This window comes from Amblyomma mixtum, chromosome 1 (assembly GCF_055824585.1).
Source record: "Amblyomma mixtum isolate Tamu chromosome 1, ASM5582458v1, whole genome shotgun sequence".
Classification (NCBI taxonomy): domain Eukaryota; kingdom Metazoa; phylum Arthropoda; class Arachnida; order Ixodida; family Ixodidae; genus Amblyomma; species Amblyomma mixtum.
Genome location: NC_143012.1, coordinates 104,722,042 through 104,737,659, shown reverse-complemented (window position 1 = coordinate 104,737,659; position 15,618 = coordinate 104,722,042). Strand labels below are relative to the sequence as shown.

The following is a 15,618-nucleotide window of genomic DNA, read 5'->3' as shown; positions in this document are numbered from 1 at the left end:
AGGTGATGCTGCTCCGACGACCGACCTTGAAAATCCCCCTTTGACTCTACATGCCCGCCGGAATATACTTAGCGTCGTCGTGGACGGGATCCCTGTTACCGCTCTCATCGACACGGGAGCGCACGTCTCCGTTATGAATGCCTGTCTACGCCGTCGCCTCAGGAAAGTGCTCACTCCTGCCCACTCCGCTGTTGTTCGTGTCGCCGATGGCGGTACTTCCGCTGTCGTTGGAATGTGCACAGCCCGTGTGTCAATCACCGGCCGCCATACTTCGGTTCTCTTCACTGTCCTCGAACACTGCCCTCATAACCTCATCCTTGGCCTTGACTTTCTTCCGAACATTCTGCCCTCATTGATTGCGCCACAAGTGTCTTTCAACTCGCGCTACCTTTTAACGAGGAGCCACCGGCTCCAGGCTCCAGTATCGCCTATGTACCGTGGATTTTGTCCGCCTGAACCCCGAAGCCGTCACATACGTATCATTCTCTTCCGTCCCACCAGTTCCCGATGGCCATCGTTACTCCAGCCCTTGATGTGCCTCTCACAAGGAGTGTTGCCCTCGCACATACAGTGGTCACTATGTTTGCCAATCGAGCGTCCCTTCCGATCCTCAACTTTTCATCGCACGTTCAGCCGCTTCCCCAAGGCATGTCGCTCGCCACGCTGTGTCCTGCTTCCGACTGCGTTGTATCAGCTGTCACCGGCTGTGTACCTCCCTCGCCGAAATGCCCCGAGTCCGACGTCCCACCATCTGACCAATACGCAAAAATTATTGCCCCTGACCTCTTACCAGCGCTAACTCACGACCTCAGGTGTCTTCTTTCCTCATTTCATGACATCTTTGACTTCGACAACAGCCCTTTGGCTCGGACCTCTGTGGTTACGCATCGCATTAACACCGGTGACGCCGCTCCTATCCACAGACGTCCGTATAGAGTCTCCGGTACTGAACGGAACACCATTCAGCAGGAGGTGGACAAAATGCTTACCAAAGACATTATAGAGCCCTCGTCGAGTCCTTGGGCCTCACCAGTTGTCCTCGTTAAAAAGAAAGACGGGAGCTGGCGCTTTTGCGTTGATTACCGGCACCTTAAACGCATCACGAAAAAGGACGTGTATCCTCTCCCCAGAATTGACGACGCTTTGGATTGCCTGCACGGAGCCAAAATTTTCTCTTCCATTGACCTTCGATCCGGCTATTGGCAAATTGATATGGATGACCAAGACCGTGAAAAGACTGCATTCGTCACACCAGACGGCTTATATCAGTTCAAAGTTATGCCGCTCGGTCTCTGCAATGCGCCAGCTAACTTCGAGAGAATGATGGACTCCTTGCTTCGAGGATTTAAATGGGTTACATGCCTGTGTTGCCTGGACGACGTCGTGGTTTTTTCGCCCTCATTTTCCACGCACCTCGAACGCCTGACGAGCATTCTTTCTGTCTTCCGTAAAGCCGGGCTGCAGGTCAACTCGTCGAAATGCCAATTCGCTCGTCGCCAACTGACCATCCTTGGACATCTGGTCGATGCCTCGGGTGTCCGCCCGGACCCTGCTAAAGTTCAAGCTGTCAAAGACTTCCCTCTTCCGCAATCGTCCAGGGACGTCGCAGCTTTGTAAGCCTGTGCTCTTATTTCCGACGTTTCATCAAAAATTTTGCTGGCATCGCTCGTCCCCTCACCGACCTCCTTAAGAAAGACAGCCCTTTTACCTGGGGCCCTGCCCAAGGAGAGGCCTTTTCCTCCTTAATCCAACTGCTCACTTCCCCTCCTATATTGGCCCATTTCGACCCTTCGGCGCCAACTGAAGTTCGCACAGTTGCCAGCGGATATGGTATCGGCGCTGTGCTCGCCCAACGTCACCAAGGTCAAGAGCGTGTCATTGCATACGCCAGCCGTCTTCTTTCCACCGCCGAGCGCAATTACTCCATAACGGAGCTCGAGTGCCTCGCCCTTGTTTGGGCGGTCGCTAAATTTCGACCCTACCTGTTTGGCCGCCTTTTCTCAGTTGTGACGGACCACCACGCTCTTTGCTGGCTTTCTTCGCTGAAGGACCCCACAGGCCGGCTTGGTCGTTGGGCATTGCGCCTGCAAGAGTACTCTTACACCGTTGTTTACAAGTCCGGGCGCCTACATCAAGACGCTGACTGCCTGTCTCATCACCCTGTGGAGCCGCCAGTTTCTGGAGACAGTGACCTCGGCCCATGCTTGTTCGCTATCTCTGATCTGCTTAACATCGCTGCCGAGCAACGCCAAGATTCCTCCTTGCGTCCCCTTATTGACCGCCTCACTTGTGCCATGATGACATCCTCTTCATGATGACATCCTCTACCGCCGCAGCCTTCGCCCTGACGGCCCTCCGCTCCTGCTCGTCGTTCCTCAACGTCTCCGCTCGTCTGTCCTCGCGGAACTACACGACCTGCCCACCGCGGGACACCTCGGTGTCTCCCGCACGTACGATCGGGTCCGATGCCGCTTCTTTTGGCCCGGCCTTTACCGTAGTGTTCGCCGTTACGTTGCCAGCTGTGACCTCTGTCAGCGCAGGAAGCGGCCCTCCACTGTGCCTGCCGGCCTGATGCAGCCTATCGACGTACCTCTGGAACCCTTTCATCGTGTCGAACTAGGCCTCCTCGGACCTTTTCCTACGCCCAGTTCCGGCAACCGTTGGATCGCCGTCGCGACTGACTACGCCACTCGGTACGCTATCACACGTGCATTACCAACCAGTTGCGCCACCGATGTCGCCGATTTCCTGTTGCAAAATGTCATCCTTCATCATGGTGCCCCACGCCAATTGCTGACGGACCGCGGCCGCTACTTTTTGTCCCGGGTAGTTGACTACATACTCCGGTCCCGTTCCACGCAACATAAACTCACTACAGCGTACCATCCTCAAACGAACGGGCTTACCGAGCGCCTGAATAGGACCCTCACTGACATGCTATCTATGTACGTCGCACCCGACCATCGTGATTGGGACACTGCCTTGCCCTATGTAACGTTTGCTTACAATTCATCGCGGCATGACACCATGGGCTATTCGCCTTTCTATCTTTTGTATGGCCGGCGTCCTGCGTTGCCATTGGATACACTCCTGCCGCCTTCTTCGGCCTCGACCACGGAGTACGCACGTGACGCCATCGCTCAAGCAACCTCGGCCCGCGAAATCGCCCGCGACCGTCTCACCGCCTCCCAGGCCTACCAGAAGTCAGTTTACGATCGCCGACATCGCTCAGTACATTACACGCCAGGATCACTAGTCCTCGTTTGGTATCCCTCTCGCCGTGTCGGCCTTTCAGAGAAACTCCTACATCAGTATAAGGGCATCATGGGAAGTAGCGGGGCCAGTTGGTTCATTTTTCAACTTAAAACAGTGCGCAGGAACAGGACACAGTCGAGAAACACACAGACACAGCACTGACTGAAAACTGACGAATTTACTGCTTTGCTTGCAAAAAATACAGAAAGTATCGTCTAAAATACAGTAAAAGCAGTAAATTCCTCAGTTGTCAGTCAGTGCTGTGTCTGTGTGTTTCTCGACTGTGTCCTGTTCCTGCGCACTGTTTTAAGTTGAAAAGTATACGGGCCCTTATCGCGTGCTCCGTCAGGTGACCGACGTGACTTATGAGATTGCCCCCCTCGATCCTCCGCCGTCATCCACCCCCCCCTGCCACTGACGTTGTTCACGTCGTTCGCCTCAAGCCGTACCGTGCACCTGCTACGTCTTCCACTTAGCATCGGAACGATGCTTTCGCCGCCGGGAGTTGTGTCAGTGGACAACGAAGAAGACAGTGCTGGGCTCGTGCGCGGAGCGCGAAGAGGACGAAGTGAGATCTGTGCGCCGTTGGCCGTTCGATTGAGCTGCTGTCAGCATCCCTCAGTGACTACTCCTTGTGTGTCTACATTTACATAACAGTATTGATGAACTGCAATTTTATGTCAAAATCATACAACTCTCAAAATGGCTCAATGCTGGTTCATGTCAAGCAGAGTAATATGCTTGCAAAGATAACACCTGCTTCAGATATTTTAAGTTCGTTTTGAGGAAAGGAAATGGTGCAGTATTTGTCTCACATATCTCAACTATGCAGTAAGAGAAGGTAGAAGTGAAAGGAGAAAGAGGTGAATTCTAGAAGTGTGTGATGAGAGGCTAGTTGGTAAGGCATTCTCAAGACATAAAACTACGCAGGAGACAGGACACAGAAAAGATGCAGACAGGACGGGCGTGTTCTGTGTCCTGCGTAGTTTTATGTCTTGAGAAAGAGGTGCCAGTAGTGGAGGTCTCCAGAATAATTTCGACCACCTGGGAATCCTTAATGCACACTGACAACGCACAGCACACGGGCGCCTTTTGTGTTCCGCCTCCATCGAAACGCGGCTGCCGCGGTCCGCTTCGGACCAGGGTACTCTGGCTCGGTAGATGAGTGCCTTAGGCACTGCGGCGGGTGCTATTTTGCTGCATGAAGTTTTTGATCTACAGAAAACACGTTGCATCGCAATATCCCTTAAGACATTACACGGCCATCCCACAGATATCCGCTGCTGGATATCCCCCCGTTATCCGATTATGTACGTCCTTCGGACATACGCTGCATCTCCGGTGCGGATATCCGCAATTGGATGTCCATCGGTATGCCTTATGTACATCCCTTCTCGGCACTGGAGATTCGGACCTTGCTCGGATATTCCACGGATATCCGTGGTTCACTGGGACCAACAAAGCGCTGATCACTGTCAACTGTTTATTTAGGGACGCACACACAGCTTAAATACACTCAGACCAGCGCAGGGGCACACCGTGCAAGGTAAACAGGAAAAAAAACTCGTTTCACATCTTTATCGCAAAAACTTTGATAGGGACATCTTTTCTGCAGCATACAGAAGAACTGAAGTATCGCTGACACAATCTGACCCTGCTCTCTGAATATAATATGCATCTATAGTTTTACGGGTTGTTTTTGATTTACTTGTGCTCAGAATCCTCACTCCCGAAAAAACCGGTGTGCAATCCTTGCAATTAGCATATTGCTCGACAAGTTTAGCACCTTCCCCTTTCCTTAGGTCTCTTGCGTGCTCCCTGAGCCGGTCGTTGACGCAGCGCCCAGTTTGCCCGATGTACGATCTGCCACACGTCAAGGGGATTTCGTACACAACGCCTGTGGCGCATTCCGCAAAGCGGTTCACGTGCCTCTTTTTAGACCCAGGTTTTTTGTTTTCACCTATGATGCGTCGGGCCAACTGGCCAAGCTTCCGAGGGGCTGAGAGGACCAACGGCACGTTGTGCCGGTTAGCCACCTTTTTGAGGCCATGGGATACTTAGTGCACGTATGGCATCACTTCAGGCCTTACTTTAGCCTGCGGAGGGGTTATTGCCTCCTTGCCAGTTCCGGGCTTCAACTTCTTCAAGAGCGCTTCTGCAACAGCGACAACTGGTCGATGTCGCGGGGTCGTTCAGCATAGCGTGGCCGGGGTGCGCCTGGTGAAAAGCCGTGCAGGCCAATTGGAGGTACGGGCGGTTACGACGGATGTGGCCTGCTTCGCCGCAGTGAAAGCACATGGGCCTGTTGTTCGGTGTGCGCAACACGTTTGCCTTCGTGACGGCTGGGCGGCCGTTTGGCAGCGCTGTCGTATACGGGAATCGGTGGGACGGTGCGGTAGTGGCAGGAGAGTAGAACGCCCATGGTGGTGGCGACGGGCTGCGCAATGCCTCACTGTATATCATCACATAGGGTGCTGGCGGCTGAGGAGGTGGAATGGTCTGCACCGTACGGCGTATCTCGCCACGAACAGCATCCGAAATGGCGACGACACTAGAAGAGTGCTCAACAGAGCGAAGCTTCTGCAGCTTTTCGCGGACGATACTCCTGATGAGCTCACGGAGGGTGGCATTCTCGTTCCCGGGCTTCGGCATGTGGCACTCCACAGCGGTGAGGTTTAAGGGGCGGCCGTGGTGAGCAATCGGTTGCTGCAGGGCGAGCTCTATGCCTGCCGCTTCCTTTGCAAAATTGGCGACTGTAGCCGGAGGATCGCGCACGAACCTGACGAACAACTGCTCTTTCACTCCTCGCATCAGATGGCGCACCTTCTTGGCTTCCGACATTTTAAGGATCAGGGCGGTTGAAAAGCCGGGTCATGTCCTCCACGAGCATCGCCACGCTCTCGTTTGGCTGCTGCGCTCTGGATTGCAGGGCCAGTTCAGCACGCTCCTTCCGTTCGTTGCTTCTGAACGTATCCAGCAACTGTAGCCGGAAATCTCGCCAGGTGTGGATGGCCGACTCATGATTCTCAAATCACGTCCTGGCGGCGTCCTGAAGGGCAAAATACACGTTCCGAAGCTTGCCGTACTCGTCCCACAGATTATATTCAGCGACCCTGTCGTACCCGTCAAACCAGTCCTCCACATCCTCAAACTTGTCGCCATGAAACGACGCGAGCGTACGAGGCGTACGGAGAAGTAGCGGTGGCAAACTCACAGAATGCTGGACGGTCTGGCTGGCCGCCGTAGAGGTCATGTGGGGTGGGGCGGTGAGAGTATTGTATTCCGGGGCAAAGCCTCTCAAGCGGCAGCTTGATTTATGGACAGGTGTCGTGTCCAGGATTTTTGGCTGAGCGCTCTAGGTTCCTGAGATATCTTCGTACATGGATCGATACCCAGCGACTCCGTCAAATAGTCACCGGACGCCGGTAGAGCGTTCTTACTGGCAAAACAGTAGTTGGTATGAGCACTCAGCAGAGGACAGCCGACCGACCCTATAGCCGAGCAGAAGACGAGAAAGTCCGACGAGCGGCAAAGGACGAAGACAGATCGCACGGGGGCGTCGGTTGAATGCCTGAAATAAGTGTGGCACTATTTATAACTTTTTATGGAAGAAAGGGAGCGACCATTTATGCTGATGTTAACAGCGGAGAACTTAAACGGGACACGAGAAGAGAACACACAACGAGCGCTGATTTCAACAAATTTCAGCAGTGTTTCATTGGAAAGGAGACATCATCTTATATTCGCACGGACAGCACACGTGTCACAGACCCGTCATTTACACCATGATACACATTTCGTCCTGCACACTCAGAGCAAGATTACTGCACGCACAACATCTCAAGTTCCTTCTTTGTTAACTATATGGACGGCTTGCTGACGTATTCATCCTTTAGTTAGGAAATCTCGGCGGCCTTAGCAATCTCGCAGACCAACTGGACATTGTTTCTTCAGCACTTTACATTGCTTCAATTCCGCGGCACATGATTTGGAAAGGCACTCCCTTACATGAATGCCTAAATCGTTTCCGTTTATTGGGGTTTAACGTCCCAAAGGAACTCAGGCTATGAGGAACGCCGTAGTGAAGGGTTCCGGAAATTTCGACCACATAGGGTCCTTGACGTGCACTGACTTCGCGCAGTACACGGGCTTCTAGAATTTCGCCTCCATCGAAATTGCACCGCCGTGGCTGGGATCGAACCTGCGTCTTTGGGGCCAGCAGCCGAGCGCTGTAACCACCGAGCCACCGCGGCGGGGCTATGCCTAAATGCTTGTAGGCTTGATCAAAGTTAATTTTGCGCACCTTGAGTCTCTCATTGGTGCACCTGCCTGTCTGCCCTACATATTCTTTCCCACATTTTAAAGGTATCGAATACACCACGGCTTACGCGCATTCCATGAAGCGACTATAGTGGTATATTGTGTACCCTTTCTGCTTTTTTTGGATGATATTCATTCACTCGTCGGCAAAGGTTGTCAAGTTTCTTTGGTCTGTTAGAACGTCATAACGTCCAGCAATCTTTTTCAAGCGATGGGAATTGTGCCATCACAAAGTACTAAACAATGACGAACGTACACAAACACTCTTCGAACGCTTGTCACAATGAGGGTGTTGTTTAGGAATCTCACTTTGCGAGCGAGGTACAATCACTAAGTACTGGTGCAATACACGACCCGATGCACACGCCACGCCAGTGCAGGTACACGTCTCCTTCCCAGGGGTGGACTTCAAATACACAGAAATGAGTTCCAAGAACCCACCAGTCGACACCTCGGAGGCATTTTGAATGCGACTGCACCGTAGGCATTACACATTTTTCGGAAGTGTCCTTGCGGAAACTCTCTGGTTCTTCCCCCGTTGTTTGCATCTGCTGTGACAAAGCCTATAAGTATGCATCTTGAAAACGTAGCAGCACGAAAATACGGGGACAAAAAAGACACAGGTACGGCAGGACGTATGCTGCACTTCCAATTGAATTTTATTGCGGAGGCCAAAGCTTAAGTACAGCGCTACTATCGTCTCGTGGCAATCAACCGCAATGGCCCAAAAAAGCCAGTTCATTATCAAGAAGAGACAAGAAAGCGGTGCTAACACACTGACCACCTGCTTTTCTAATGTGATATGCCTCAATAACCTCTCCATTCCCCAAGAAACTTAATTTTCCGAAAATGGGTTTAAACTTACAGTCCCCGCAGCGGACAGCAAGATGACAGCTCTTCCCTTCTTTCACCAGATTGTGATGCTCCCTAGCTCTCTCATTAAAACAGCGTCCAGTATCACATATTTACACTCTGTTGCAATTGAGCGGAACGCTGTACACTACCTTAGTGGTGCAACGGGTGAAACCTAGTTGGTGGTTGATAGTACAAATCGGCTTTTTCTTATTAACCATCATAGGACAAACTTTTGATAGCTTGCTTGGTGCGGAGAAGAGCACGTTTACATCCTATCTTCTTGCAATTCTCTTAAGATTATGAGGCACTCTGTGAAGGTACGGAATTACTTGACTCGCCACCCTGTCATCATGCTTATCTGTCTCTTTGGTGCCCTTTTTCTTTTGTAGCAACGCCTCTGCAACAGCTGACAAAGAATCTGGAGGAAAGCCTGACATGCGCAATCGGTCAGTTTGCAATTGAAAACTTTCAAACATTTTATGTGGACATGACTTTTTCAAAGCGCAATTGAGGCAGTTCATGGCTATTGCTCTTTTGATTATCTTCGAATGAGCACTACTGTAAAGGAGGAGTGCCTTTTGTGACCTAGGATTGTGCATCCAGCATATTGTCACGTTGTAGTGACGGCAGTCCAGCGGTCAGGAAGACACCAACCAGTCTTGGAAACGAAGCTCTTTATTTGGGCTGACTTGCGCCCGCAAAAGAACTGAATCACTCGGAGGCGGCGTAAGCAACAAACGTGCTCGTCGGTCGTCGAACTACGAATACCCGCTGCTCGTGGCATCGTTCAATTTAAAGCCGGCTCGGAAACTTCGAGATAACAGGTCGAGATCATCTAGAGTAATCTAGAAACACGTAGACGAAGCTGTTCATGGCTCTGAACAATCGAGATTAGTCCGGTCCACTGATCTCCACTAGGTGGCTGGATGCCGCATTCCCGCTTTCCGAGACGAGCGCGAGTGAAGCCACCGGAAGTTGGACCGCTTGTCCCGGAAGTCGGGTGTCTGCTGTGTATTTCAATGCAAAAAGTCGTGTCTTTCGCCCTTTCGTTCTCAGTTTTTTGCGTTGTTTTCGTGTGATGTCTGCTGTTATATGAAAGGAAGAAGCAAGCTGAACGCGAGAAATGTGAGCATTGTGTGCAGAACCCTGTAATTTCTGCGAAAGCGAAGAAAACAGGCATGCAGGTCTCACCCTGCCTTGGCAAGGGGGTACGTGCATTAAACACTATGTTCTTGCCTGGTTCGTGTATTCCGAGCGTAAAGGAGAAGTAGTGGAATGACTATGAGGCTAGGTCACCTTAAAACCGAATTTTCGTGCAGTAAAGAAGAGGCACAGCGCGAGAGGAACGACTGACAAGAAAGGCGAATGGTGCAGTGCGCGTGAGAAGCGCTGTTAGAAGTCAACTGCACCAAGCACCACGAATTAAAGACCATTCAGGCTTAACTTGCTACAACACGAAACAGTACATGACACGCTCCGTCGAAAAAGCAGTACCATACCTTTTGGAGGCGCTAATGTGAACCAACCGAACACCGTCGACACCTCACAAGATAGTAGCCTAGCCCTCGCTCCGGTTCGGTCTAAACTTAATTCGGTAAAATGGTCGCTGCAAAGTAAGCTGCCTGGTGAATGTTTCAACCTATTCTTTCTTATATTTATCCCCCATTGATAGCATAACTTGGGCTTGAGCGTGGGAACAAGCATCGCAGTAAAGAGCACAGTTGGCGAAGCTAGGCAAACGAGACGACACCGAGCCGAGTAGACGAGGCTCCATACTTGCTGTGCGTAGCGGCGTCCTGTCGTCTGCTATTGTCGCCCCATTGAAATGCAATGGGCCCTTATTTTTGAAACGTCCTTCCCGAAGACTTCGCTGGTCTCCTCGCTCAGTTGGCGGCGCAAAAGGTAGGCATTGTCATGGAAAAAGACGAGAACGGCGAAAAGACGAAATGCTAAGTGGGAAAACAAAACTGGAACTGAAAAACCGTGCTGAGCTCCGATTTCATGCACTGCCAAAGGCTGACTTCCGGGACAAGGCCGCTTACTTCCGGTGGCTTCACTTTCGGGCGCCCGATGCGGCATCCAGCTCCCCTAGTGGAGATCAGTGGTCCGGTCGCTTCTCGCGTCAGGAACAAAAACGATAACACCAATTTTCTGCGGCCTTGCGCGAACGAACGGACGCTACAATGATACGTGGCAATATATGCCCATCCAAAAAATGAATTCTTAGGTCAAGAAACTGTAAACAGTTTTCGCTAGGCAGTTCAAAGGTAAAATTTAAGCCTTTTGCTACCGTTTTGAACGATGCGAGAACATCGGCAACAGCTTCGTCAATAGATAAAACATGTGGCTTGTCCATTATCACCAAATAATCGTCAACATATCTAAATATGCGAAGGTTAGGGAGTAAGCTCAGCAAGCTTTTGTCATTGCAGGAAAGGAAAAATTCAGGGGGCACTTTGACTGTCTAAAGTGCGTAGAGGCGACAGTGTTTTCCACACCACTTTGAATGCTTCTGTGGCACTGGTGGCGTCACTTGTAATTGAGTGCTAATTACTAAGTGACGACAAATCACTAATTAATGGTTAATTACTGATTTGTGCCTGAATACTAATTAACTGCTAATTAATGACGCTTAAGCTTCGCCTTTAGGAGTGGAACGCGACAGCGTGTTGTAGCGCTGCTATGGAGTCCACGGAACCACCCGTTCGGCGCGATGCCTTGCCCTTTGAACGCTTTTTGAGAAAAGGAAAGGGCGCAGTAATTCTCTGTCATCCCGGTGGACACCTGAACCGCACCGTAGATGAAGGGAGGAAGTGATAGTGGAAGAAGAAAGACAAAGATGGCCCGTAATGAAGAAAATGAAAATTGTATTCGAGGAAAGGAAATTACTCAGTAACTGTCTCACATATCTCGGTGGACACCCGTCAAAATTCAGGGGGGCACTTTTTTGACTAAAGTGCGGTCACTGATGTGTGGTTAAGATGTTAAGCTTCGCCTATAAGAGTGGAACGCGACAGCGTCTTGCAACGCTTCCAGGAGTCCAGAAAATGCCATCGCCCATTCGGTTCTATGCCTCCCTCGTCGGCAGATTGATTTTTGAGGAAAGGAAATGTATGTGTCTCTCATATCTCGGTGGACACCTAAACCTCGCCGGAGGAGAACGGAGGAGGTTGGGAGTGAGCGAAGACACCGTATTCACTAGACGCAGCTTTGTTCTTCCCAAACCATCGAGCTGGCATGGCGGAGCGGATAGCGTGCTCGTCTCACACTCCGAAGACCGGGGTTCGATTCCCGAGCTCGACGAATTTACTCGGTTTTATTTATTTATATGGCCTGACTTGAAAAGGTAATTAGGCTAATTCAGCAATTAAGCAATTAACTAAGCTCAGTCCCACTTACTTGGAGCATCACTATACGATCCCTTCAATTGGTTGCCTGGTTACTAGCCGAAGTACAATTGGCCCTGTTTGAAATTCGCGCACTTTGACGTCACGACCGTTTCGACCAACTGAAAAGCGTGACATTTCTGTCGACAACTGCTGCTTACAACAATGAGACATTAAAGGCTTTCGCCTTGAAATGTCAGAAAGAACAGGTGGCGCACACGGCCCAATACAGATTCCTGCTTTCTGTGTGTGAAACCGGTGGTTAAAGTTAATGGCAGTTGACTCTAGATAAAATTCTAAAATGGCTAAAAAACGGTCACTGTTCACACCTGCGCTGTTCTGAAACGGCACTTCTACAGAATCCTCCATTAGAAAACTTTGCTTTGGTCTCCGCAATAAAATTCAATTGGAAGTGCAGCATACGTCCTGTCGTACTTGTGTCTATTATGCCCCCGTTTTTTCGCGCTGCTACGTTTTCAAGATGGATCAATACCCACTGGCCCAAACTTCAGGGGTTTTGCATAGTTTTTCTATAATTATGCAGCTGGGAGCAAAGATTGAATAATTTGTTAGTTGTGTTCACCTTTTTGTGTCAGCCTTAAATGTTAGCTTGCAAAGAATGAGTCACCAACAAGACCAGCACCAAGCTTTATTGGAAACATACATGCGCCCTCCACCCATGGCACTATCTGCTAATCTGTGAGGCGAGCCTCTGCCGGTTATTGTGACGTCCGCGCCCTCTCGTTCACACTAGGCTGTTCGGCGCGCAGGACGTGCGGCATGGCAGGGCTATCTATGGCGGCAGGCGGGTGAGCTTCCTAAGAGAGTACTTCGTCGTAAAACAAACACAAGACATCTCGTCTTCCGCGCGGAAGCGCTGTTCGCAGTGTAGGATGCAAACAGTGAGATGCACTTAATACATGTGAGGCCGCAGAATGGCGCTGCGTTTCAGGGCATTTCCTGTTGTTTTTGTGAAAATAATTCCGGGCCCCCAGTCGATGTCGTGGCATTCTCACTGTCTCATTGGGGCCAAAGTTTCGTCTCTGACAACGTTACAACACTCTTCCAGGCGCCTCTCGAAGTTAGTAGTCCTGCCGGAGTAAACTTAGTCGCAGCTGGGATGCTCGTAAATGGCGTTTGTGCCGGATATATAAAGCTTTCGTTCAATGTTTTATCAGCATTAGCCTGGCCACTACTCCCATTGCATAACCAAGGGCTCTTCCAAATACCTCCAATTAACCCAGTCCTGTACCAGCTGCGGCCATCCAACCCCTAAAAACTGCTTAATCTCATCCGCCCACCTAACTTTGTGCTGCTCCCTGCTATGCTTGCCTTCGCTTGGAATCCCCTCCGTTAGTCTTAAGGAGCATCGGTTATCCTGCCTTCACATTACACGTCAAGCCAAAGACCATTCTCCAGAAACTATCTTCTCTTGAAATCTGTTCAGCTGTGCGCCGAAAATCAATCTGTTGCAAGAACCTTGCTCCAGCGAGAAGACCGCATTTGCACCTCTCCCAAAGAGCGGCCAACTGACTCAGTCTGTGCGGCGAGCACTAAAACATGCCGCTATACCCCGCAGATATGTGAGGCGTGGCCTGCGCACGGCGTTCCTACAAGAAAGCTTAGACATGCGAAGGTCAACGTAAAATACATACTTCCACACACAAGAAATTATATGTCACGTCCTTTAGACCATCCAGCTACGACCATGTTTACATTGGAAAGACAGGCACCTCGAAGAGCGCAATAACGATGCCAGAAACTAAAAAGTGGCATCTAATGCTATAGCCGACCACTCGGTGCCAAAAGGACGCGGTGTCGACCGAGATGCTGGCTGCCGTGTTTTTTTTATTTTATCTTAAGCATCTGCATTCTCTCCTTTGTCGTGTTTTCCCCACCGCGTATACACAGTATGCATACATATAAGATGGAAAGCGCCTAAGAACTGCATTTTCAAGGTTCGAGTTTTGCCGTACCGAACACTGTATGACACGCAATCGAGCCAAGTCGGGATCGGCAGATCATTACTTAAGTGCAGCTGCTTCTCTTCACTACATCTAGCCATTGCTTGAGGCCAATTTGAACGACTGGCAGAGCACGCTTCTGACGCTACTGGTTGCGCCAATTTCCCGATCAGGGCTAGATGAGGATGATGAAAAACATCTGTTTATTACTCAGGAATTGTGAGATGTACTGGCAACGGCCTTAGTGTAGGACGCGGGCTGCTGCTGCGATCCCATCGATGCTGCTCTTGTTGGCTGGCCTCCCAAGAGACTCAAAAGGTGCTTGTGGTACGGGTGGTTCCGAAGCTCATCTCCGCAAGTACACTCTCCACTTTCCACAGCGGTGACGACCAGGCGCTGACGCAGGGCGCGGCGAAATCTACCGCTCAGCCACCGTTCACGCAGCTCCGGTGCAGGCAGTCAGTTTGAGCACGGACATCCCGTGGCGCATCACCGCAGCGCTGACAGGGCAGAACAATTTAGAGCCCTCGATCTGTTCCCTGCGAGAAAAATATGAATAAAAAAATATTTTCAAAGCATTTCTCAGCACTCTCAGGGGTCATTCGCTTCGAACGCAACGCTTTCGTGCGCGGGAGATCTATCCATCGCAAGCGCTGTGCACATCAGCGGTGGCGCTGCGATCGGCCACTCTTGAAGAGCTTCAAAGCTCACTTTAGCCGCGACACACTAGTATTGACACTGGTAGCACAAAATCCAGTCAGAACGTTGTGGCAAAGTCACCAATGTTTTATAATGTTGTACAACATAGTGCAGCAACGTGCCCATAAGTTGGTCAAAATGGCACTATCTGCTAACATTGCAGCCACGTGCTCAGAAATTGGTTGCCGTAATATACCATCTGCCATCGTTGGAACAACATAAAGGAGCAACGTTCAGGCATATGGCCTGGTGAACGGTATTATAATGTTTTAATCATAACAATAAAACAAGATTACGATTATATTTCAAGCAAAGGTTTCAAAAATTTTTCCGATTGTTGTTACAGTAAACATTTTTTTACTAGCAGTACCTTGGAACGAAACATTTTATTGCGCCTGCTATAGATTGCATGCACAGCCCCATTAATTTCTCAAAAAGCTTTGCTTATCACGCCCTTCAGTGGTGACTACATAAGCTTGACTCCATGCTATCCGTTAGGAGGTGACTGTATGAGTTGCATATACACGTAGTACAATATTGTGGCTCTCAAGTACCGCTCGCTCGTTCTCGTTGGCCCTTGCAAAGTGATACGTTGTGAAGCACACCCACTGGCAGGCCTGCACGCTCGTGCAGGGTTGCTGAACTGTTCAAGAATGCTAGTTACATTACGAAAATTGTGGCAGTGTTGCAGCAATATGTTCTATATATGTCAAATGTGTCTTAAAAGAACGTCTTGTTGGGCAAGTTGGTAACTGTTCATCTTTGGTTACAGGCGCGAAAAAAAAAAACAGAACACAAGACAGAAAGACGGGACGAAGCGCCACTCACAACTGATTTATTCGGAGAAAACGTGCACAGATATATGCCGTCTTACAGCAAGAAATGCTATCATCTTTGAAGCAGATATGATAGCGAACGGGTGAAAAAATTTCTCTCAGCCTTATACAAAGATATGGATGTGTCGCTGACGCACATGCTTCCTTTTTTTTTGCAATAAAATAAGCTTCAATTAGTTCCCTAGCTTTTGTGTCTTTGCTTTTTGACAGAATTGGTTGGTTGGTTTATGGGGTTTAACGTCCCAAAGCGACTAAGCCTATGAGAGACGCCGTAGTGGAGGGCTCTGGAAATTTCAACCACCT

At 50.1% G+C, this 15,618-nt stretch overlaps 1 protein-coding gene across 1 annotated transcript in view; it reads right to left on the bottom strand.

Annotated features, from left to right (window-relative positions):
- Positions 1 to 14,111: 14,111 nt before the first annotated feature.
- LOC149367404 (uncharacterized) overlaps positions 14,112 to 15,618 on the bottom strand; it is a 43,077-nt gene continuing 41,570 nt past the window's right edge. Inside the window, exon 3 of the mRNA XM_089573897.1 lies at positions 14,112 to 14,319. Within this exon, the coding sequence (XP_089430023.1) occupies positions 14,217 to 14,319 (103 nt within the window). The 3' untranslated portion in view covers positions 14,112 to 14,216. The remainder of the gene's footprint in view (positions 14,320 to 15,618) is intronic.